The sequence below is a fragment of the Bufo bufo genome, chromosome 4 (assembly GCF_905171765.1).
Source record: "Bufo bufo chromosome 4, aBufBuf1.1, whole genome shotgun sequence".
Taxonomy (NCBI): Eukaryota; Metazoa; Chordata; class Amphibia; order Anura; family Bufonidae; genus Bufo; species Bufo bufo.
Window position 1 is genome coordinate 372,618,442 of NC_053392.1, and position 24,747 is coordinate 372,643,188.

General features: G+C 42.7%; 1 protein-coding gene across 2 annotated transcripts in view; it reads left to right on the forward strand.

Annotated features, from left to right (window-relative positions):
• ENPP1 (ectonucleotide pyrophosphatase/phosphodiesterase 1) overlaps positions 1 to 24,747 on the forward strand; it is a 164,159-nt gene that overhangs the window by 93,843 nt on the left and 45,569 nt on the right. For both annotated transcript variants that reach the window (XM_040429149.1, XM_040429150.1), the window contains exons 14-18: positions 3,617 to 3,648; positions 8,587 to 8,714; positions 18,648 to 18,717; positions 20,723 to 20,810; positions 20,903 to 21,075. In XM_040429149.1, coding sequence (XP_040285083.1) covers positions 3,617 to 3,648; positions 8,587 to 8,714; positions 18,648 to 18,717; positions 20,723 to 20,810; positions 20,903 to 21,075 — 491 coding nt within the window. The remainder of the gene's footprint in view (positions 1 to 3,616; positions 3,649 to 8,586; positions 8,715 to 18,647; positions 18,718 to 20,722; positions 20,811 to 20,902; positions 21,076 to 24,747) is intronic.

A 24,747-nucleotide genomic window follows, 5' to 3' on the forward strand; every position in this document is an offset into this window, starting at 1 on the left:
CAAATTTTCAACTTGATTGCACGAAAAAAAGTACACAAATCAAAATCAAGTTCGAACCAATCTGCATTGGCTTGAGGGCAAAATGAAAGCCCCTTACTCAGCACACTCACTTGAGCATCAGTCAGGTTTTTAGAAGAAAGATTAACAACCGTTACTTCTTCCTGGACGGCATGTTTCGGCCCGGTGGTCGGGATTTGTTGTTGCGTTGTTTTCTGGTATCTCCTGTGTCTGCGGCCTCCACGCCGGATACGTTGTCTCCGGATTGTTCCATCTCTCTTACCCCTAAAAAAGCCTGGTCAACGGAAGATGCATCATGTGTGGTTTTATATTTCTTTTTCCATGCATCCTTGTTTGTATTGACATTTTTGTCACTGGATTGCCAGGAATAGATGTTTCCCTTTTTATAGTCGTCGCAGTCCCGGTTCCATTTAAGGCGTTTACCTTCCTCAATCTCAGTACGAAAGGACTGAAGCTGAATAGACAAAGTATCATTATATGTCCCAAATTCATCAACTGTAGACAGATTAATCAATAATTGTTCCACACTTGCCAATTCATGTGTGACATTAGACAGTTCGCCCTGTAGAAATTCAATGTTGAGCAGTATAAAGTCCAATGCATACCTGTTTGAAAGGTTTTCAAATTTTTTACAAAATAATGGACAACCAGAAAACAGATTAGGGCATAAAGTGGATCTCATCCCTCTCGGTATACGCTGTGCTTTAAAATATTCGCCAAGGGTGGTCATGTGGAGACGCAAAGAGATGGACCTCTTTGATAGGAATTCATATTTCCTCTTTAGCTCCTTAGCTGTAGGAGTGGTAAGGAACGTGGCATCTCCCTCAATCGAGCATAAAATCCTGTCGACTGCTTCCTGTGAATATGTGAGGCCTCCGGGTGTAATATGGTCACTAGTAGACATACTTGAAATAATAAGTCCGTATGGAAAAGACGTGCAAATGCCAAACAACGGCTGTATATAAAAAGAAAAAAAGGGGGATGGCAGCACCGTCACAATGGAACTTGGAAGAGAAGGGTGCACAGGCCCAAATGTGGATATAAGCCAATCCAACAAATATAGAAAAGGGAAAAAGGGCAGCACTCCACTGGATTAAAATAAAATAAACTTTATTTACCCAAAGGCTGTAGCGACGTTTGTGGTTTGCCCTCTCTCTTTGCATTCTAAAGGTCGACTGTCTTGCTGTAAAGTATGTGATTTGTGTATACAAAATATATATCCTAGGTTTATTCCGCAAGTTTTCTCTGGTCAAAAACAAGTTTTTTGATTTTTAACTTTTATGCATTCCTATATTTTTTTCTTTCAGATAATTTTTCACTGGATTCGGGATATGGGGAAGTGGCGTTATGTCCATTGGGGCTGTGCAATCACGATATCTGGATACGTCTGCTCATGCACTATATGGTCTTTTAGACTTGTGTATTTCCTCAAATAACTATTTCTGTATTTTCTTATTTAGATTCCGTTACTAGTATGGCGGGGTGTGATGAGGAGAACCCTCAGAGTGAGGTGGCGATGGATGGATTTTTGACCGGTGTAGCGGTGCGACTCTGCATTTACATGCGGATGCGCTTCCGCTCTATGGTCATAGTAGGGTGCTCCACTTCAATTTGTAGGTGTGGCCCTCTCCCTAGTCCACTTAGCCACTGCGACACTCGGACATTGCTATATGTCTTTTTTTCACCCTGAGCCTGTGGTATATCGGGATTACTAGTTGTTCTCAGTAGCAGCGTAATTCAGTGGGCGTTCTGCCCTTATTCAAAATGGCGGCGTTAGCGTTACAGCCCAAGAGCGCACGCGTCACGTGACGAGGCTAATGCCAGACGGAAGCACAGTTTATGCGTCATAGGGGCATGCGCATTGGCGATTCAGGTACGCCGGATCGCACATGTCTACATGGACTACAGCCGCTCTCCCTCCTGCATCCATCATATGTATCACCTGTAACAGTAAGCACTTTGCACTTTATGTAATTATCTACAGCTGGCACTCGTTATGTGATTTATGGAATACAAATGTATTGTACTATTTATATTCACTATATTATTTCACAATTGTATGTATCACGATTCAATGTCTCTGTATGTTTGATTTCATTGCTTCATATATTTATAATGTATCATGTATTTTGATTCTTTATTAATTATGTCCACTTAATATGTAATTGTCTTGGATTGATTGTAACACTATATATACTCAGAGTTTTGATGTGTACACACTGCTTGAGGAAGGCTCCTGTGTAAGAGCCGAAACGTCGCTACAGCCTTTGGGTAAATAAAGTTTATTTTATTTTAATCCAGTGGAGTGCTGCCCTTTTTCCCTTTTCTATATTTGTTGGATTGGCTTATATCCACATTTGGGCCTGTGCACCCTTCTCTTCCAAGTTCCATTGTGACGGTGCTGCCATCCCCCTTTTTTTCTTTATATATATATATATATATATATATATATATATATATATATATATATATATATATATATACACGTTAAACCATCAAGTGCATTCAGTGGCATACAGAAAATAACCTGGCAAGTACAGGAATACAGTATTTGTAAATTGATTGTGCTTAACAACAGACTTGTTTCCTGTAAATTAAAGCCTAGATGACAGTTCAAGCCCACGTCCTGTCCTTTAACATATTTTGTTAACACTTAGAATGATTAACATGAAAGACAAGTCTGTTAGGCTACATGCACACGACCGTGCCGCAAAAAACGGAAGCCGCCCGTGTGCCTTCCGCAATTTGCGGAACGGAACGGGCGGCCCATTGTAGACATGCCTATTCTTGTCCACAAAACGGACAAGAATAAAACATTCTATATTTTTTTTGCGGGGCCACGGAAAACGGCGGCTCAGATGCGGACCCAAACAACGGCCGTGTGCATGAGGCCTTAGAAAGCTGAAATCTGCACTATATGGTCATCTTAAAATGGTTGCCTGAGATAATTAAAATTCTCAGACAAACCCTACAATGTGTTAAAATAATAAAAACATCATATACTGTACTTACTCTTTACTTCAGCTCTGTTCTGTGTGGCGCTTCTCCAATACTCCTGCCACTGTTTGTTTTCCTACAGCAGCGGTAACCTCTACAGCCAATCGCTGTCAGCAGCAGCCTAAAGTCAACATTGCAAACTACTGTGACATGCTTGGATTCTGCACCTCACCGCTACAGCCAATCACTGTCCTCAGCTGTAGATTGCTGATGACAATGATTGGCTGCAGCGGTCATGTGCAGTAACCAAGAAAATGAATCAGCCAGCACTCATTCAGTGCATGCCGCACGGGATAGAACGAAGCAATCTCCACTTGTAATATAGAAGAAATCCCAGCAGTCGTGTCTTGACAATTAGTTATGATGTTTTATTGCATCAAATCAATGTGTCCTACAACCAGGATGCGTTTCGGCAAGCATGCCTTTATCAACAGGTAGTTTCAGTAACCAGGCAGGTATATCTAATGGTTTCCTGTATAGGTTTCAGAATAGTCTAGCTACACCATTGCTTGCATAAAATATACACTTGTATACATATATTTGACTTTTAACAACATATTTTCATCTTCAAGTGTCTAATCTTTCAGAATGTGTTTTTCAGTTGACTATGCAGAGCTTGCAAAGAACCTATCAGTAAGTACAAATCCAATCTGATTTACTGTGTATGTTCCATGATTTATGCCACTAATCTAAATTACAGCAAGATTTATGTGCTCTTTTACATAAATTGATAATGCTGTTTGGTGTACACAGACACCACATATTAATTGCTGTGTATCGGTGTAACATGAACATGGTAATGGATCAGAAAATATTGTTAACAATCAACATTAAGGGTTTTTTCCTTGATTTAGAGTCACTGTACTTTCACACAACTTTATATACACTCACCTAAAGAATTATTAGGAACACCTGTTCTATTTCTCATTAATGCAATTATCTAGTCAACCAATCACATGGCAGTTGCTTCAATGCATTTAGGGGGGTGGTCCTGGTCAAGACAATCTCCTAAACTCCAAACTGAATGTCAGAATGGGAAAGAAAGGTGATTTAAGCAATTTTGAGCGTGGCATGGTTTTGGTGCCAGACGGGCCGGTCTGAGTATTTCACAATCTGCTCAGTTACTGAGATTTTCACGCACAACCATTTCTAGGGTTTACAAAGAATGGTGTGAAAAGGGAAAAACATCCAGTATGCGGCAGTCCTGTGGGCAAAAATGCCTTGTGGATGCTAGAGGTCAGAGGAGAATGGGCCGGCTGATTCAAGCTGATAGAAGAGCAAAGTTGACTGAAATAACCACTCGTTACAACCGAGGTATGCAGCAAAGCATTTGTGAAGCCACAACACGCACAACCTTGAGGCGGATGGGCTACAACAGCAGAAGACCCCACCGGGTACCACTCATCTCCACTACAAATAGGAAAAAGAGGCTACAATTTGCACAAGCTCACCAAAATTGGACTGTGAAAGACTGGAAAAATGTTGCCTGGTCTGATGAGTCTCGATTTCTGTTGAGACATTCAAATGGAGTCCGAATTTGGCGTAAACAGAATGAGAACATGTATCCATTCTCTGATGGCTACTTCCAGCAGGATAATGCACCATGTCACAAAGCTCGAATCATTTCAAATTGGTTTCTTGAACATGACAATGAGTTCACGGTACTAAAATGGCCCCCACAGTCACCAGATCTCAACCCAATAGAGCATCTTTGGGATGTGGTGGAACGGGAGCTTTGTGCCCTGGATGTGCATCCCTCAAATCTCCATCAACTGCAAGATGCTATCCTATCAATATGGGCCAACATTTCTAAAGAATGCTATCAGCACCTTGTTGAATCAATGCCACATAGAATTAAGGCAGTTCTGAAGGCAAAAGGGGGTCCAACACCGTATTAGTATGGTGTTCCTAATAATTCTTTAGGTGAGTGTAAATGAATAGTACAAGCTACAACAAGAAACTTTGTAATATTTTTTATCAGTGAGAAACGACTAGTTCTTATGTTATCATCTATTTACCTCCCAATACCAAACCCCCCTCACTAATTACTTTTCACTTTGAAAAATGCATTGACTACTTAAGACAGACTACTCCACAGGAGGATTATACAGTCCTGATCAAAAGTTTAAGACCACTTGAAAAATGGCAAAAAAAATCATATTTTACATTGTTGGATCTTAACAAGGTTCCAAGTAGAGCTTCAACATGCAACAAGAAGAAATGAGAGTGAGACAAAACATTTTTTGAGCATTCAATTAATTGAAAATAACGATTAAACTGAAACAGGCTGTTTTTCAGCTGATCCAAATTTTAGGACCACATGCCTTTAAAAGGTCCAAATCTGTGCAAAGATGTGGATTCATTGTCATTTTCTGTCAGGTAGTCACACGTTGTGATGCCAAAGGCCAAAAAACTCTCCCTTTTTGAACGTGGTCGGGTTGCTGAACTGCATAAGCAGGGTCTCTCACAGCGCGCCATCGCTGCTGAGGTGGGATGCAGTAAGACAGTCATTTGGAATTTCTTAAATGATCCTGAGGGTTATGGAACAAAAAAGTCAAGTGGAAGACCCAAAAAAATTTCATCAGCACTGAGCCGGAGGATCCAATTGGCTGTCCGTCAAGACACTGGACGATCCTCGACCCAAATTAAGGCCCTTACTGGTGCTGACTGCAGCCCCATAACCATCAGACGGCATCTGAGACTGAAGGGCTTCAAAAACAAAAAACGTCTTCAAAGACCTTGTCTTCTTGAACCCACAGAACTGTTCGTTTGGACTTTGCAAGGGAGCACCAAACATGGGACATTCAAAGGTGGAAGAAAGTTTTATTCTCTGATGAGATTTTTTTTGACCTTGATGGTCCTGATGGTTTCCAAAGTTACCCGCATGACAAGCAGACCCCACTGAGATGTTTTCTACGCGCCACAGTGGAGGGGTCGCCATAATGGTCTTGGGTGCTTTTTCCTTCAGTGGAACAATGGAGCTTCAGGAAGTGCAGGGTGTCAAACGGCCGCTGGCTATGTCCAGATGTTGCAGAGAGCATTCCTCATGACTGAGGGCCCTTGTCTGTGTGGTAACGACTGGGTTTTTCAACAGGACAACACTACAGTACACAATGTCCGCAGGACAAGGGACTTCTTCCAGGAGAATAACATCACTCTTTTGGCCCATCCTGCGTGTTCCCCTGATCTAAATCCAATTGAGAACCTTTGGGGATGGATTGCAAGGGAAGTTTACAAAAATGGACAACAGTTCCAGACAGTAGTTGGCCTTTGTGCAGCCGTCTTCACCACTTGGAGAAATGATCCCACTCACCTCATGGAAACGCTTGCATCAAGCATGCCGAAACAAATTTTGGAAGTGATAAACAATAACGGCGGAGCTACTCATTACTGAGTTCATGTTTGGAAGTTCGATTTCTGTTTTGGGGGGTTTAGTTTTTTTTTGGAGGGAAGGTCCTAAACTTTTGATCAGCTGAAAAACAGCCTGTTTCAGTTTATTTGTTGTTTTCATTAAAATTGAATGCTCAAAAAATGTTTTGTCTCACTCCCATTTCTTCTTGTTGCATGTTGAAGCTCTACTTGGAACCTTGTTAAGATCCAGCCATGCTAAATATGATTTTTTGCCATTTTTCAAGTGGTCTTAAACTTTTGATCAGAACTGTATTACACATGTATACAAGTCTACTAAAGAGACTGCACATCTACATAGGAGATTTATATTATAGCACAAGTACTAAATTCACAATCAATACAGGTCAGAGAGGTCAATGACCTCTCTATAAGGTCCTTCATGATCCTGGGGAATACTTCTTTATGAGTAAGAGAAGCTTAGGAAGCAGCTTCTACTCTTTCTGTGTTCAGTGGATGGCTGCCACTTTCAGCCCACCATCTCTAAAAGAACTGGAAACTAGATGTTTAGAATGTACAGAAGAAAACTGCTAATAAAAATGCCAGATATAAGTGATGTAGTGGCCAGAAAGTGTTATTTCTCATGTACACACACTGTACTATTGATCAACGTTTATTGAAAGGTTAAGTACGCTTTAAATATTGATGGCAATCAATATTTGATCGGTGGCTTCCAGAGTTTGACTTAAGGGCTCATACACATGAACATATTTTCTTTCTGTGCCAGTTCCATTTTTTTGCGGACCTTAGGCAAAACCATTCATTTAGATGTGTCCTCAAAAAAACTGAAGTTACTCCATGCATTTTGTTTCCGTATGTCCGTTCCGCAAAGAAATAGAACATGTTCTATTGTCCGCATTGTGGACAAGGATAGGACTGTTCTATTAGGGGCCAGCTGTTCTGTTCCACAAAATACGGAATGTACACGGGTGTCATCCATACTTTTTGCGGGTCCGTGTTTTGTGGACTGCAAAATACATACTGTTGTGTGCATGAGCCCTAATCAGATGTTTTCAGGAACTGTTGTGTCATAGGCCTGTGGTGTCTTCGGCCTGTGACATCACATCCAACAGTCATTGGCTTTTGTGCAGCTCTGTCCTATTTCAGTGAATGGCACTGAACTGCAATACCAAACATGGCTACTATACAACGTATGACACTGTGCTGTGAAAAGGCGGCAGTGCTCATGCAAGCCCTGTGACCTTTTCATAAAGTTGATCAGCAGGGGTGCGCAAGTTGGACCCTCACCAATCTGATATTGACGACCTATCTTATTGACGATCTGATGACCTAATAGTTCAACAATCTTTTAACTAATGTTGACTTATATTTCATATTAGATCTTCAGAACATCAAGCTAATGTTTATAGCTAAATATCAAATAGTAAAAAAAGAATAATCCTTTATTTCATCCGGGATAACATTCAGCAGAGCTCAACATGACAGCGGCGACGGCCGTTTTGCGCGGCATTGTGCTTCCTCGGGCCACTGGCGTCATCCCGGATGAAATAAAGGATTATTTTTTTTTACTACATTGGTGAGTGCCACACTTATCATTTTCTACATATTGGACTATATTTATTGCTGTTGGGCTTGAGCACCACTATATTGTGCTGGAGGCACAGACGTGCGGTGGATCGTCAGTTGGTTTGCAGTCGAGACTGTTCAGAGTGTAGCAACTATGCCGCCTCCTCTTTTTCTCTTATTTTTTTTAAATGTTTATATAGCTATATCTGCAACCATGTGAGCTCCATACAACTGTCAGCATTAGACTAGGTTTACACCACCGTTTAATTTTCTGTTCTTCTGATCCATCTGGAGAAAAAAAAAAAAATCTGTATTTTAAACATTAATTATACTCAGTTATGCACATTTTTAGCTATATTTTAGATGGAAAAAATACTTTGGGTAGTACTTTTTTGGTCTAAAATAACGGATCTCAGACAGAATTGGCTAAAACGGATCCAAAATGTGCATAACTGAGCATAACGGATGCTTAAAATACAGTATCCTTTTTTTTGTTGTTTTTTGTTCTTCTGTCAGAAGAATGGAAAATGAAATGGTGATGTGAACCCGGCCTTTATGAAATTATTGGATGCTACTTGAGGGACTTTTTACATAAACTGTATGCTGTTTATTTTCCTTTACTGTATTTCTCATCAGTGTAGAAAACGTGATCAGCACTTCAAGCCATTTCTGAAGCAATACTTACCAAAACGCTTACACTTTGCCAACAATGATAGAATTGAGTCGCTTCACTTTTACTGTGATCCAAAATGGCAAGTTGCAAAGTAAGTCAATTATTTAGTCTAAACTGAAATTTACAACCTCCACTTCCGATCCCCTAGGAAAAAGTCAGACGTTCATGTTTCATCATTCATCAACTTTGACCCTAAGTTGCGGTCAATGAAGTGCTAAGTTCATCATAGGTGTATCTCCTACACAGAGTATACCAAACCCTGGGTTTATTGTTTAAAATGGGATATAGATCAGGTGATGTGTGTACCAAACATCAATCCTTGGGCTAGGGTTTAATATATTTGAGAATGGAGGCATTGGATGGAACTACTGGACCTAATTGATAAGGTTTTTGAAATACAATTTAGTACAATTCCTCTAGAACAGGGATGGCAAACCTGCGGCTCTCCAGCTATTGTAAAACTACAACTCCCACCATGAACTGCTGCAGGCTGCTAGCTGTAGGCTGTTCGGGCATGCTGGGAGTGTAGTTTTGCAACAGCTGGAGAGCCGCAGGTTGGCCATCCCTGCTCTAGAACGTATCTTAGGGTTCCGGTCCTTTTACATAGACTGATCATAAGTGTTTAATATTGCTAAACTATGCCCAGCATAGGTCATCAATATCTGATTGGTGGGGGTCGACTTCCAGCACCCCCACCACTCAGCTGTTTAAAGATGCTGCAGTGCTCCGTGGGCGCTGTGGGCACTTCCTAGGGCAGTGACAACATGTTCATTGGTCACATGGCCTAGATGCAGAACAGTCCTATTAAAGTCAGTGGGGCTGAGCTGCAATACCAAACACAGCGCTATCCAATGGATGGCGCTTTGCTTGGCAAGCTGTAAGCTGGCAGGGTGCCAGTTGTTGGATCCCTACCGCTCAGGTATTGATGACCTATCTTGAGGATAGTTCATCGATATTAAACACTTGGAAAACCACTTAAAACCCCTTTAAAAAGTTGGAGGATATTTGGGGCCTGTGAATCAAAACCTGGCTTAGCTCCCTTAACCCTAGTAAGAGAAAGAATCTTGGGAGTTTAATACTGGGATGTAGTGGAGAAATGATAATATATGACTCTTTAAGGGTCCTTATACACAGAAATTTTAGATATAAAAAAAAACTGCCAGCAAAAGCACTCTTGTTTTTTTTAGCCATTTGTGTTTTTTGTGGCATTTTTTCTGGAATTTTTTGCACACAATGTAGCTTACCACTGGCATTTTTTTCATTACGTTTTTCCCCAATTGAGAAGGTGTTTTGTCGAAATGCATGAAAGAAACGCCAAAAGCTACAGCATGCCGAGTTTTTGAAAAAAAGCAACAAAGACAGAAAAGCCACCTAATTAACAAAAATGCTAATAATATAAAAGTGCCTGTATGTCCTGCATTTCATAATTCCCATAGACCTTCAGCTAACATCTGGAGCTGGTGTTTTTAGCACAACAAATGCAAAAGTTCAGAAAAATACCACTAAAAATCTACGTGTGAAAGCACACTAAAAGCGGTAGTTACGGACCTGCTGTTGATCCTTCTTCTTGGTAATTGAAATGACATGTGTATTGAGAGAGGTGGAATTTTCTTTTTCGAGTTGTTAAAAGCAAAACTTCAATAAAAACTATCTGATCAAAATTAACCTGGAAAAATGATAGAAAATTGATTGTTCTAATAATGTTTGTGGCATGTTGTTGGTGTCTGTCATGAGATGGATACGGCCCTGCCATAATTTTCGATGTCCTGCCTGCTCCTATGACTGATCAGGAGGATCAGTGCAGCTGCAAGGGTACTTTCACACTCGCGGTCGAGAATTCCGGCAGGCAGTTCTGTCGCCGGAACTGCCTGCCGGATCCTGCAATCTGGACGCAAACAGATGCATTTGTGAGACTGATCCGGATGCGGATCCGTCTCACAAATGCATTGCAATACCGGATCAGTCTTTCCGGTTGTCATCTGGAAAAACGGATCCGGTATTTATCTTTTTCTCATTTTTAAAGGTCTGCGCATGTGTGCGCTTCGCCGTTTTGCCGGAACACTTGGGGCCGGATCCGGCATTAATGCATTTCAATGGAAATGAATGCCTGATCCGGTATTCCGGCAGGTGTTCAGGATTTTTGGCCGGAGAGAACTGCAGCATGCTGCAGTATTTTCTCCGGCCAAAAAACATAAGAGGGACTGAACTGATGCATACTGAACGGAATGCTCTCCATTCAGAATGCATTAGGATAAAACTGATCAGTTTTTTTCCGGAAGTGAGCCCCTGTGACGGAACTCAATACCGGAAAACAAAAACGCTAGTGTGAAAGTGCCCTAAACAGAGCCTAAACTGGATCTCCTTTGACGATAGTATTATTACAGTGGTGCTTGAATGTTTGTGAACCCTTCAGAATTTTCAATATTTCTGCATAAATTTCACCTAAAACTACATTCGATTTTCACACGCATCCTAAAAGTAGATAAAGATGACCAAATCAAACAAATGAGTCCAAAATACTAATCCAAATTTCAGTGTTTATATCCCTTTGAAATTCCTCCCATAAGGTTTCAACATCCTCACCATCCTCACCCACAATTGCCTCTTTCACACTTGCCTTCAGATCACTCCTCACATACAGGAACACGTCACCACCTTTTCTATTGACCTTTTCTTTCCTAAATAGTGTAAAACCCTCAATATTTACAGCCCAGTCATGTGAAGAGTCCAACCATGTCTCAGCCACACCAACTACATCTATGTGTTCTTCTAGTACAATAGCCTCCAGCTCCCCCATTTTGCTAGCTAGACTTCTGGCATTTGTGAAAATGCATTTTTGGGTTACCTTGGTTGATGTTTGTATGTAGCAAGTTCTTGTTACCAGCAGTTCTATTTTTCATTGGTGTATAGTTCTGCCCAGTCTTCTCTCTACTTTCCTCACCAACCCCAGCCCCCACTAAATCCCCACTGTCCCCTCCTATATCCCACTCTCTATCTACACTATCTACCCCTTATTAGTATGATCCCCCACCCTCTCCCCAGATCCTAGTTTAAAAGCTCCTCCAGCCGTCTAATCATTTTCCCCCCAGAGTAGTTGCACCCTCCCCATTAAGGTCCCTACTGTAGAGCCTGTAACCGACGAGAAGTCGGCCCAGTTCTCCATGAATCCAAACCATTCCTTCCTGCACCAGCTTCTGAGCCACTTATTTAACTCCCTAAGCTCCCGTTGTCTCTCTGGTGACTCTGGCTCGTGGCACTGGTAGTATTTCTGAAAACACTACCTTGGAGGTCCTGGACTTGAGCTTCTCTCCTAGTTCCCTAAAATCATTTTAAGGACCTTCCATCTCCCCCTGACTTTGTCATTGGTGCCAATGTATACAATGACCGCCGGGTCTTCCCCAGCCCCACCCAGCAATCTGTCAATCCGATCCGCAATATGCCGAACCTGATCATCCGGAAGTCAACACACTGTTCGGCATTCACGGTCTCTGCGAAAGATGACCCTGTCTGTCCTCCTAATAATAGAGTCCCCTACCACCAGCATCTGTCTGACCTTTTCTGCACTCCTTTTCCCATCCTTCCTGCAGGGGGCATCCTCCTGGTTGCTAGAAGAAATGCCCTGCTGCAGTGTTGCTGTCCCTGGGCTTTCATCACTAATATCATCCAAACAGGCATATTTACTGGGCGTTCCAGCTGAGGACTAGCCTCCCTGGCACTTTTCCCTCTACTCCTTCTTCCTACATTAACCCAACTGCTGACCTGATAGTCCTGATCTTCCCCTCCTCCTCCCACCTCCATTTCACTGACCCCAGTCAGTGCCTGCACAGTGAGTTCTAAGCCCCTCTCCAGTTTTGCAATGCCCCGAAGTGTTTCAAGCTGCTTATTTAGATTTAAGATCTGGGCTTCCAAATATGCAACGTGATTGCATCTAGTGCAAATGTATTCACCCTCGAATGGCTCTTCAAGGCACGCATACATTGCACAAGACATACACTTAGGCTACTTTCACACCTGCGTTCGGGTGTCCGCTCGTGAGCTCCGTTTGAAGGGGCTCACAAGCGGCCCCGAACGCATCCGTCCAGCCCTAATGCATTCTGAGTGGACGCGGATCCGCTCAGAATGCATCAGTCTGGCGGCGTTCAGCCTCCGCTCCGCTCAGCAAGCGGACACCTGAACGCTGCTTGCAGCGTTCGGGTGTCCGCCTGGCCGTGCGGAGGCAAGCGGATCCGTCTAGACTTACAATGTAAGTCAATGGGGACGGATCCGTTTGAAGATGACACAATATGGCTCAATCTTCAAACGGATCCGTCCCCCATTGACTTTCAATGTAAAGTCTGGACGGATCCGTTCAGGCTACTTTCACACGTAGAATTTTTTTCAAACTATAATGCAGACGGATCCGTTCTGAACGGATACAAACGTCTGCATTATAGGAGCGGATCCGTCTGAGCAGACATCAGACGGACCCGCTCTGAACGGTAGTGTGAAAGTAGCCTAAGTAGCATTGTCCATGGAGCACATGTTTAGATGGGGATGAACAGCAAAGAAGGAAAACAGTTAATATGAGTTAAGATTAAGATCCTGTCTGCTGCAGTTGGAGGACTAGCTAGAATCAAGCCAACAACATACAAGGAAACAAGGAAAATCTAGCAAATCTTAGTTTCTTGCTCCTTGTCTTAAACTCTGGTTCTTTAAACTCCACTTATTCAGAAGCCCACTAAGTGCAGTTATAAAAAAAATAAAAAATACAAATCATCCCACTTTCCCCAAAATTTTAATAAACGATAAACAAAAAAACATGGCCGCATGCGAAAACACCTGTACCATTATAAATAATAATACAATTAAATATAAATATTTATCCTATACAGAAAACGTGAAATGGAAAAAAAGTCAAAATGTCCAATTCAACTTTGTTGGTCGCGTCACCCACAAAAAATTATTAAAAAGTCATACACGCCAAAATAGTATCAATAAAAAGTACAGATCACCTCTCAGAAAAATAAGCCCTCACACAGCTCTGTACACATAACTACAAAAAAGTTATAGGTGTCAGTATATGATGATGAAAAGAGAAAAAAAAAATTTTCAAGGTTCTTTTTTTCAGTATGAAAAAGGTTTGAAAAACGATGTAAATGTGGCATTGCTGCAATTGTACTGACCCAGAAAATGAAAGTAACAAGTCAGTTTTAGAATGCTATAAAAACGAAACCCATAAAACTGTGGTGAAATTGTGTTTTTTTTCCAATTCCACCCCTTTTGGAATTTTTTTCCAGCTCCCCAATTCATTGTATGCAATTTTTAAATGGTTCCATTAGAGAGTACAACTTGTTCCACAAAAAAACAATTCCTCTTAGGGCTATTTATACAGAAAAATGAAAAAATGTATGGACCCGGAAAAGCAGGGAAACACAAAAACGAAAAAACCTCTGAGGGTAAAAGGGTTAAATAAAACAGGTTGCTCACTCGCACCTGATTGTGATTCCATTAATTCAAAATACCTGACTGTAAATACACCTTTAAATAATCTGCTAATCCTGCAGGTTCATGTACTTTTTGCCACTCACAGACCTGTGATTTTGGATTTTCTCAATAAATAAATGTGTAATATTTTTGACTCGTTTGACTAAGGGCTCTTTCACACTTGCGTTCTTGTCTTCCGGCATAGAGTTCCGTCGTCGGGGCTCTATGCCGGAAGAATCCTGATCAGGATTATCCTAATGCATTCTGAATGGAGAGAAATCCGTTCAGGATGCATCAGGATGTCTTCAGTTCCGGAACGGAACGTTTTTTGGCCGGAGAAAATACCGCAGCATGCTGCGCTTTTTGCTCCGGCCAAAAATATGGAACACTTGCCGCAAGGCCGGATCCGGAATTAATGCCCATTGAAAGGCATTGATCCGGATCCGGCCTTAAGCTAAACGTCGTTTCGGCGCATTGCCGGAGCCGACATTTAGCTTTTTCAGAGTGGTTACCATGGCTGCCGGGACGCTAAAGTCCTGGCAGCCATGGTAAAGTGTAGCGGGGAGCGGGGGAGCAGCATACTTACCGTCCGTGCGGCTCCCCGGGCGCTCCAGAGTGACGTCAGGGCGCCCCAAGCGCATGGATCATGTGATCACATGGATCACGTCATCCATGCGCATGGGGCGCTCTGACGTCACTCTGGAGCGCCCGGGGAGCCGCACGGACGGTAAGTATGCTGCTCCCCCGCTCCCCACTACTACTATGGCAACCAGGACTTTAATAGCGTCCTGGGTGCCATAGTAACACTGAACGCATTTGGAAGACGGTTCCGTCTTCAAATGCTTTCAGTACACTTGCGTTTTTCCGGATCCGGCGTGTAATTCCGGCAAGTGGAGTACACGCCGGATCCGGACAACGCAAGTGTGAAAGAGGCCTTAGTTGTCTTTATTTACTTTTTGGACTTGTGTGAAAATCTGGCGTAGTTTTAGGTCAAATTTATGCAAAAATATAGGAAATTCTAAAGGGTTCACAAACTTTTAAGCACCACAGGTTTTTAGATATGTTAGCTAGCTGTGTCTTTAGCCAGGAGTACCCGTAAAAGTCCAAGACTGATTGTAAGTGAACCAGTTGTCTAATTGGGGTTCCAATTCCCTGTGGTCCTATAGACATTGGACCTTTACAGTGAAATGATATATCGTGAAATAGGGACTGGGATTGGAGAAGGGATTAAAAGAATGTCAGTAACAGTGGAGAAGAAGGCGATTTTACCCAAAATGTCTACTGCTTAAGGAGCTGTGGTGGTAGATACAGCTTATGGGCTCATGCGCACTAACATATTTTTTCTGTGTCCATTATTCTTTTGCGGCCCGTATGTGGAACCATTAACTTCAATGGGGCTGCAAAAAAAACCTAAATTGAATCAGTGTGCATTTAGTCTCTGTTCTTCTTATAGAATGATGGAGGCTGTAACTGTAGTCTAGCAACCTGTAGCAGAGGTTTGCAATGGGATACAGACTGTATTATATATCGAAGAGTTCCCTATTGGCCAGGAATTTGTGGTACATCTTTGTACTCCCTTCTGCGAGGTTCACACAGATCTGAAGTTCTGTCTTGACACTATATACCTTAAGACTATTTCTCTCATTCTCAACAAGCCACCACTCTGTCACCAATATGCCTTCACTTTGCCACCAAATGCCACTACTCTGCCCCAATATTTTACCACTCTGTCACCAATTGCGACCAGTCTGCCCCTCTAAATACCACAACTCTGACCCTAATGTGCCAGTGGCACACACTCTGCCCTCCATTGGCCACCACTCTTCCCCTCATACAATGAATCCTTCATACAGTAAGTCCTCCGCAATATCAACCCCTCATACAGTGAATCAACCATGGTATTTGCCCCTCATACAGTTTATTCCCCACAGTACCTGCCCCTTATACAGTGAATTCCCCACAACATTATCTGCCCCTAATACAGTGAATTTACCAAAGCATCTGCTCCTCATACAGTCAGTCCACCACAGTATCAGCCCCTCATACAATGTTTCCACCACAGGATCAGCCCCTCATACAGTATCAGCCTCTAAAACATACCTGAATCCTCCACAATAACTGTCCCTCCTCTAATATTCTTAGTCAGGGGGCTCTCTCTTTTTTCAGACTTCTGCTTGCTGTGTGTGAGCCTGGCTGCTGCTGGTTCCCTCCCACCTTGAGCGACATCCTGCTCTGTGGCTGGCTGCGTGTGAGCCTGGCTGCTGCTGGTTCCCTCCCACCTTGAGCGACATCCTGCTCTGTGGCTGGCTGCGTGTGAGCCTGGCTGCTGCTGGTTCCCTCCCACCTTGAGCGACATCCTGCTCTGTGGCTGGCTGCGTGGGATGACGCAAGTTATTCACTCACTGCTGAGCTGGCGCAGCAGCAAATGACTAGCTTGCGTCATTGCACTCAGCCAGCCACAGAGTGGGTATCACTTTTGTGCCTGAGAGTGAGTGAGAGCTGTGGCACTGACTTAGTGTGGCACACCTTACAAAGGGAGGTCTCCCAGACATCGGTCCAGGCCTTGCACCAGACTGAGAGCAGGGAAGCCAGACTATTCTTCCCTTGGTGGGCCCCTTCCTCAGTTAACCCAGGGCAGCTGTCCTCCTACTAGCTACGTTTCTATATTTTATGTATTATCTGTATGAATTATTACACTGCGTGCAGAATTATTAGGCAAATTAGTATTTTGACCACATCATCCTCTTTATGCATGTTGTCTTACTCCAAGCTGTATAGGCTCGAAAGCCTACTACCAATTAAGCATATTAGGTGATGTGCATCTCTGTAATGAGAAGGGGTGTGGTCTAATGACATCAACACCCTATATTAGGTGTGCATAATTATTAGGCAACTTCTTTTCCTTTGGCAAAATGGGTCAAAAGAAGGACTTGACAGGCTCAGAAAAGTCAAAAATAGTGAGATATCTTGCAGAGGGATGCAGCACTCTTAAAATTGCAAAGCTTCTGAAGCGTGATCATCGAACAATCAAGCGTTTCATTCAAAATAGTCAACAGGGTCGCAAGAAGCGTGTGGAAAAACCAAGGCGCAAAATAACTGCCCATGAACTGAGAAAAGTCAAGCGTGCAGCTGCCAAGATGCCACTTGCCACCAGTTTGGCCATATTTCAGTGCTGCAACATCACTGGAGTGCCCAAAAGCACAAGGTGTGCAATACTCAGAGACATGGCCAAGGTAAGAAAGGCTGAAAGACGACCACCACTGAACAAGACACACAAGCTGAAACGTCAAGAGAGGGCCAAGAAATATCTCAAGACTGATTTTTCTAAGGTTTTATGGACTGATGAAATGAGAGTGAGTCTTGATGGGCCAGATGGATGGGCCCGTGGTTGGATTGGTAAAGGGCAGAGAGCTCCAGTCCGACTCAGACGCCAGCAAGGTGGAGGTGGAGTACTGGTTTGGGCTGGTATCATCAAAGATGAGCTTGTGGGGCCTTTTCGGGTTGAGGATGGAGTCAAGCTCAACTCCCAGTCCTACTGCCAGTTTCTGGAAGACACCTTCAAGCAGTGGTACAGGAAGAAGTCTGCATCCTTCAAGAAAAACATGATTTTCATGCAGGACAATGCTCCATCACACGCGTCCAAGTACTCCACAGCGTGGCTGGCAAGAAAGGGTATAAAAGAAGAAAATCTAATGACATGGCCTCCTTGTTCACCTGAACTGAACCCCATTGAGAACCTGTGGTCCATCATCAAATGTGAGATTTACAAGGAGGGAAAACAGTACACCTCTCTGAACAGTGTCTGGGAGGCTGTGGTTGCTGCTGCACGCAATGTTGATGGTGAACAGATCAAAACACTGACTGAATCCATGGATGGCAGGCTTTTGAGTGTCCTTGCAAAGAAAGGTGGCTATATTGGTCACTGATTTGTTTTTGTTTTGTTTTTGAATGTCAGAAATGTATATTTGTGAATGTTGAGATGTTATATTGGTTTCACTGGTAAAAATAAATAATTTAAATGGGTATATATTAGTTTTTTGTTAAGTTGCCTAATAATTATGCACAGTAATAGTCACCTGCATACACAGATATCCCCCTAAAATAGCTAAAACTAAAAACAAACTAAAAACTACTTCCAAAAATATTCAGCTTTGATATTAATGAGGTTTTTTGGGTTCATTGAGAACATGGTTGTTGTTCAATAATAAAATTAATCCTCAAAAATACAACTTGCCTAATAATTCTGCACTCCCTGTATATAATGCGGTTAGTAAATCCTATTTACTATGCTATTTTATGTCTGAATTATCATTCTGTTATGTTCTTCGTAAATGCTATATTTTATGTATGATATTCTGTAAGAATTATCATTATAGCATTTAACAGCATTATATTAGGATAATTCATAAGATAATATATAAATATAAGATTTACTATGAACATTATGTATTTATGTATTACCTGTTGTGTAAATGATCTCAGTAAATACTATATTTTTGGTATTACCTTTACGATTTGTCTTTATGTAAATGCTCTAGTTAGTGTCTACTCTTAATTATAGGTCACCGGACGAGGTAAAAGTATGCAAAGGTGGTTTTCATGGTTCTGATAACCTGTTCAAGAGTATGCAGGTAATCAAATCTGTAAGATTGTGTTTTATATTGGTTGTGATTGAACATTTTTATCAGTTGTTTTTATGTCAAGTTAAAAATTCTGTTCATCAATTTCTTTCCAGTAATTTCGGCCATTTCAGGATTTCACAAAGAGTGCTTTTAAAGAGAAAAGCATGCTGCGATAAAAAAAAGATAGACCAGTAAACAGTAATCAGAAAACTGTATGGGGGGAATTTATCATGGAGCGTTTTACACCGGTCTACGATATCTCCTGCTCTGCCTTAGGATGTGCATAAATGTATGACGAGGTGCAGGCCTCGTCATATATTAGGCGCTTTCTCTGGCAGTCCATGCTCCCAAACCAAAATCTATGGAAGCACAGAGCTGCAGTAGATTTATATCTTCATTTACCCAAGAAAACTGTTATAAATTAAGATAAATCTGCCAGGCTCTGCCAGTCCCACCCCTCTAGACTCTAGCCACGTCCCTTTTTCAAAATTTTGTCACCAGGGCGGAATAGAGATGCCACAAAGTTTTGTTGCAGTGGCATTTAAAAAGTCACAAACACAGGGTTTGTGACATTTTATGCCTGAAAAATGGTATGGGGGTATTTTTTCTGTGTACATTTTTCTTGTAAACATGCAGAAACCCCAAATTCTTTAGGGCCACACCCTGGTCTCTAGGGAAAGGGGCTGTAGTTTTCCTGGAGACTGTGTTTGAGCATGTCCACATGCAGCACATTTGTTGCAGAAATCTAAACAATGCATGCATACATGTGAGTGGGGGTTTTCTGCAATACTTGGATAACACCCTTAGGTCTAGATCAGGGCTGGCCAACCTGCGGCTCTCCAGCTGTTGCAAAACTACAACTCCCAGCATGCCTAGACTGCTTACAGCTATCAGCCTACAGGGCATGGTGGGAAATGTAGTTTTACAACAGCTGGAAAACCGCAGGTTGGCCAGCCCTGGTCTAGTCCAAAGTCAAACCAATTAGCTGGTACTTTGGGTACACACCCACTGCACATTACATTATTATTAGGCTTGAGTGAATTGACCTTTGTATCATCGATCCAAAGTCGATTTGTTCAAAAACTTCCTTTTTAGTGTTGTTTCGGTACAGCATAAAAATGTATTGGCACCTTTGAGCCAAACTTTGTCTCGCCTCGAAGTCGCGCAAGACTTTGGTGAATTACTATGGTATTGCTATCTACGTATTGAAAAACCATTTAAAATAGTAATCCGAAGTGGGCTTTGCTACCGAGGTACTAGCCAGTACAAACCCAACTTCTGAATCCTATTTTTCAAATGTTTTAAATGCTGTACAGACACAGCATTAAAAATGAAGTTTTTGAACAAATCGACTTCTATGATCCGAAGGTCTATTCGCTCAAGCCTAATTACTATATGCAAGTTGGTATACTTATGCAATGTATCTGTGGTGAGCATCAGTGGTTCTGAAAACATACTGTAGTAGTCCATAGGGGCACAAACAAGGAGTTTCTAAAATTAAGGAAAATAAATGCTTCCAATAGTATATTACTCTATACTTCATGTAAAAGAAAATCACCTTGGAGCTTGAATATACTTTTCTTCTTATATTAATAAAGGTTATTTGAGTTCATTGTGTTTTACATTGTTGGGTTAAAGTGCCTCTGTGCTGTCGATATTCTTGCTTGCTTTTCCACAGCATAGAGGTCCTATTGTAAAACCTATATTGGTTAATTATTTACATACTTCAAACCATAAATGACATAAGGACACTTAAGGACTATCTGAGCGTATTCCGAACACATAAAACAGTAATAAGTAGATTGCCCATGTATGTATGACTGATTTGATAACCCGTAATAGGAGTGACTTATTGTTATGGTTATAAATTAATTTTCCATGACAAGCATCGGTTTCATAGCAGTCAGGAACACGCAAATACATGACTTACACTCTTAGATAAGGGGGTGGGGGGCACTACAAATCTAAATCGGAATGGTCATAAATAATCTTATTAAGATAACTTTAATTGCAGGCTCTGTTTATTGGATATGGGTCTAAGATAAAGCATGGCATAGAAGTGCCGCCATTTGAGAATATAGAAATCTATAATTTGTTGTGTGGTGAGTTGTTTCATTGTATTTTATAATACTGTTACAATGAGTATACTGTAACATTGTACATTTTACATATTCACACCTGGTGTGTTTTGCAGACTTGTTAGACATTGAACCTGCACCCAATAATGGAACCCATGGAAGTCTTAACCATTTACTTAAGCAGACAGTTTATGAGCCCTCCTTGCCAAAAGAGCTGTCTGAGCCTTTCCAATGCTCTGTTATCCATGGGGCCAAGGTGAACAGTTTTGGTTGTTCTTGTGACTCACTGGTAAGTATGATAGATTATCTTTATTAAAGGGACCCTTCTGTCAGAAATGGGTATTTTTTAACTGAATGTTCATAAAAAAAAATGTATGTCCTTTTTCTTTTTCATTTCAGTAGTACTATACTATTGAAAATGAAATACAAAATATTGTCCTTCTCTAACAGTCTGCGCAGAGAGATAAAAATCCTATATGGTTAGGGTTACCATTGTTATTTTACTGCTGCTGCAAGGGACAAATGTTATCTGCTAGTGTAATAGTAGATTAGTAGAATTGGGATGACAGTATAGTAGCTCTATTGTTCTCTTGATAGGCCTAGATAAATATGCCCATAGATGAGCACTTCAATCATCAGTGTAATGTGTGAAACTATAATAGTCCCTCACCCCTCTTCCCTCCCCCTCAGATTGAATAGCCTGAGAAAGTCAGATGAGTGACTGTCATCAAAAATGTTATCTGCCAGTTAAAACTAACATAGTAACACATCTCCTCCTTATCTAATCTGTTTTTATTTTCAGATTGCAGATTTTTTTAATTGTTTATTTCCTAAACAATATTATGGGGGCAGCCATCTTGCTTGAGCTGTTCTTAACAGCATTTTGAAAGCATTAAGAAAATTGCTTTACAGCAGCCCCATGGGCCATAGACACAATGGTCTGGAGGGGACCTCATTGACTTGCATGGGAGAGTTTTCTAGGCATGCTCTGTCACCTGTGCAGAGGTCATTGTACAAGGAAAGAATAGATAAGCTTTGACAATCACCTGTGGTGAATGGTGGATCCTGTCTTATCTATACCCAGAGGTGATATCATTACTAGGGATTAGAGTTGAGCGAACACCTGGATGTTCGGGTTCGACGAGTTCGGCCGAACTTTCGAAAAATGTTCGGGTTCGGGATCCGAACTCGACCCGAACTTCATCCCGAACCCGAACCCCATAGAAGTCAATGGGGACCCGAACTTTTGGGCACTAAAAAGGCTGTAAAACACACCCGGAAAGGGCTAGAGGGCTGCAAAAGGCAGCAAAATGTAGTTAAATCCCCTGCAAACAAATGTAGATAGGGAAATGATGAGTTAACATAAAATAAATAAAAATTAAACAATATTAATTGGAGTGAGGTCCCATAGCACAGAATCAGGCTTCAAGTCACCCACCAATGGAGAAGGTCACTTACTATTATTTTGACCACAGCACCCAGACAAAGGAGAGAGGTCCCACAGCAGAGAACCAGGCATCATATCACCCACCACAGGAGTAGGCCACCATTTAGTTACTTTGACCCCTACACCCAGACGGAGGAGAGAGGTTACACAGCAGAGAATCAGGCATTTAGATCACCCACCACAGGAGTAGGCCACCATTGAATCAGACCCCGGCAACCATGTCAGATGGCACAAGCATAAGCTTTATATCAATCAGCACAGGAGAAGGCGACTTTGACAGACTTTGACCCCTACACCCGGACGGAGGAGAGAGGTTTCAAAGCAGAGAATCAGGCATTTAGATCACCCACCACAGGAGTAGGCCCCAATTTAATGGGACCCCGGCAACCATGTCAGATGGCACAACCATCAGCTTCATATCAATCAGCACAGGAGAAGGCGACTTTGAAAGACTTTGACCCCTACACCCAGACGGAGGAGAGAGGTTTCACAGCAGAGAATCAGGCATTTAGATCACCCACCACAGGAGTAGGCCCCCATTGAATCAGACCCTGGCAACCATGTCAGATGACACAACCATCAGCTTTATATCAATCAGCACAGGAGAAGGCGACTTTGAAAGACTTTGACCCCTACACCCAGATGGAGGAGAGAGGTTTCACAGCAGAGAATCAGGCATCATATCAACCACCACAGGAGAAGCCACCATTTAGTTACTTTGACCCCTGCACCCAGGAAGAGGAGAGAGGCACCACAGCACATATTCTGGCATCATATCAGCCACCACAGGAGAAGCCACCATTGAGTTACTTTGACCCCCGCACCCAGGAAGAGGAGAGAGGCACCACAGCACATATTCTGGCATCATATCAGCCACCACAGGAGAAGCCACCATTGAGTTACTTTGACCCCCGCACCCAGGAAGAGGAGAGAGGCACCACAGCACATATTCAGGCATCATATCACACACCACAGGAGAAGGCCTCTTTCAGTGATTTAGGCCTTTGGACCCAGACAGAGGAGAGAGGCACCACAGCACATATTCTGGCATCATATCAGCCACCACAGGAGAAGCCACCATTGAGTTACTTTGACCCCTGCACCCAGGAAGAGGAGAGAGGCCCCACAGCACATATTCTGGCATCATATCAGCCACCACAGGAGAAGCCACCATTTAGTTACTTTGACCCCTGCACCCAGGAAGAGGAGAGAGGCACCACAGCACATATTCTGGCATCATATCAGCCACCACAGGAGAAGCCACCATTTAGTTACTTTGACCCCTTCACCCAAACAGAGGAGAGAGGTTCCACATCAGAGAATCAGGCATCATATCAACCACCACAGGAGTAGGCCACAATTTAATGGGACCCCGGCAACCATGTCAGATGGCACAACCATCAGCTTCATATCAATCAGCACAGGAGAAGGCGACTTTGAAAGACTTTGACCCCTACACCCAGACGGAGGAGAGAGGTTTCACAGCAGAGAATCAGGCATTTAGATCACCCACCACAGGAGTAGGCCCCCATTGAATCAGACCCTGGCAACCATGTCAGATGGCACAACCATCAGCTTTATATCAATCAGCACAGGAGAAGCCACCATTGAGTTACTTTGACCCCTGCACCCAGGAAGAGGAGAGAGGCCCCACAGCACATATTCTGGCATCATATCAGCCACCACAGGAGAAGCCACCATTGAGTTACTTTGACCCCCGCACCCAGGAAGAGGAGAGAGGCACCACAGCACATATTCTGGCATCATATCAGCCACCACAGGAGAAGCCACCATTGAGTTACTTTGACCCCCGCACCCAGGAAGAGGAGAGAGGCACCACAGCACATATTCAGGCATCATATCACACACCACAGGAGAAGGCCTCTTTCAGTGATTTAGGCCTTTGGACCCAGACAGAGGAGAGAGGCACCACAGCACATATTCTGGCATCATATCAGCCACCACAGGAGAAGCCACCATTGAGTTACTTTGACCCCTGCACCCAGGAAGAGGAGAGAGGCCCCACAGCACATATTCTGGCATCATATCAGCCACTACAGGAGAAGCCACCATTTAGTTACTTTGACCCCTGCACCCAGGAAGAGGAGAGAGGCACCACAGCACATATTCTGGCATCATATCAGCCACCACAGGAGAAGCCACCATTTAGTTACTTTGACCCCTTCACCCAAACAGAGGAGAGAGGTTCCACATCAGAGAATCAGGCATCATATCAACCACCACAGGAGTAGGCCACAATTTAGTTTATTTGACCCCTGCACCCAGGAAGAGGAGAGAGGCCCCACAGCACATATTCTGGCATCATATCACACACCACAGGAGAAGGCCTCTTTCAGTGATTTAGGCCTTTGGACCCAGACAGAGGAGAGAGGTCAGAGATTAGCTTCATATCCCCCAGCACAGCAGAAGACCGCTTTATTTGACTTAGGCCTCAGCACCCAGACAGAAGACAGAGGTAGCATGGCAGAGGTTATGGCTTCATACAGACAGAGA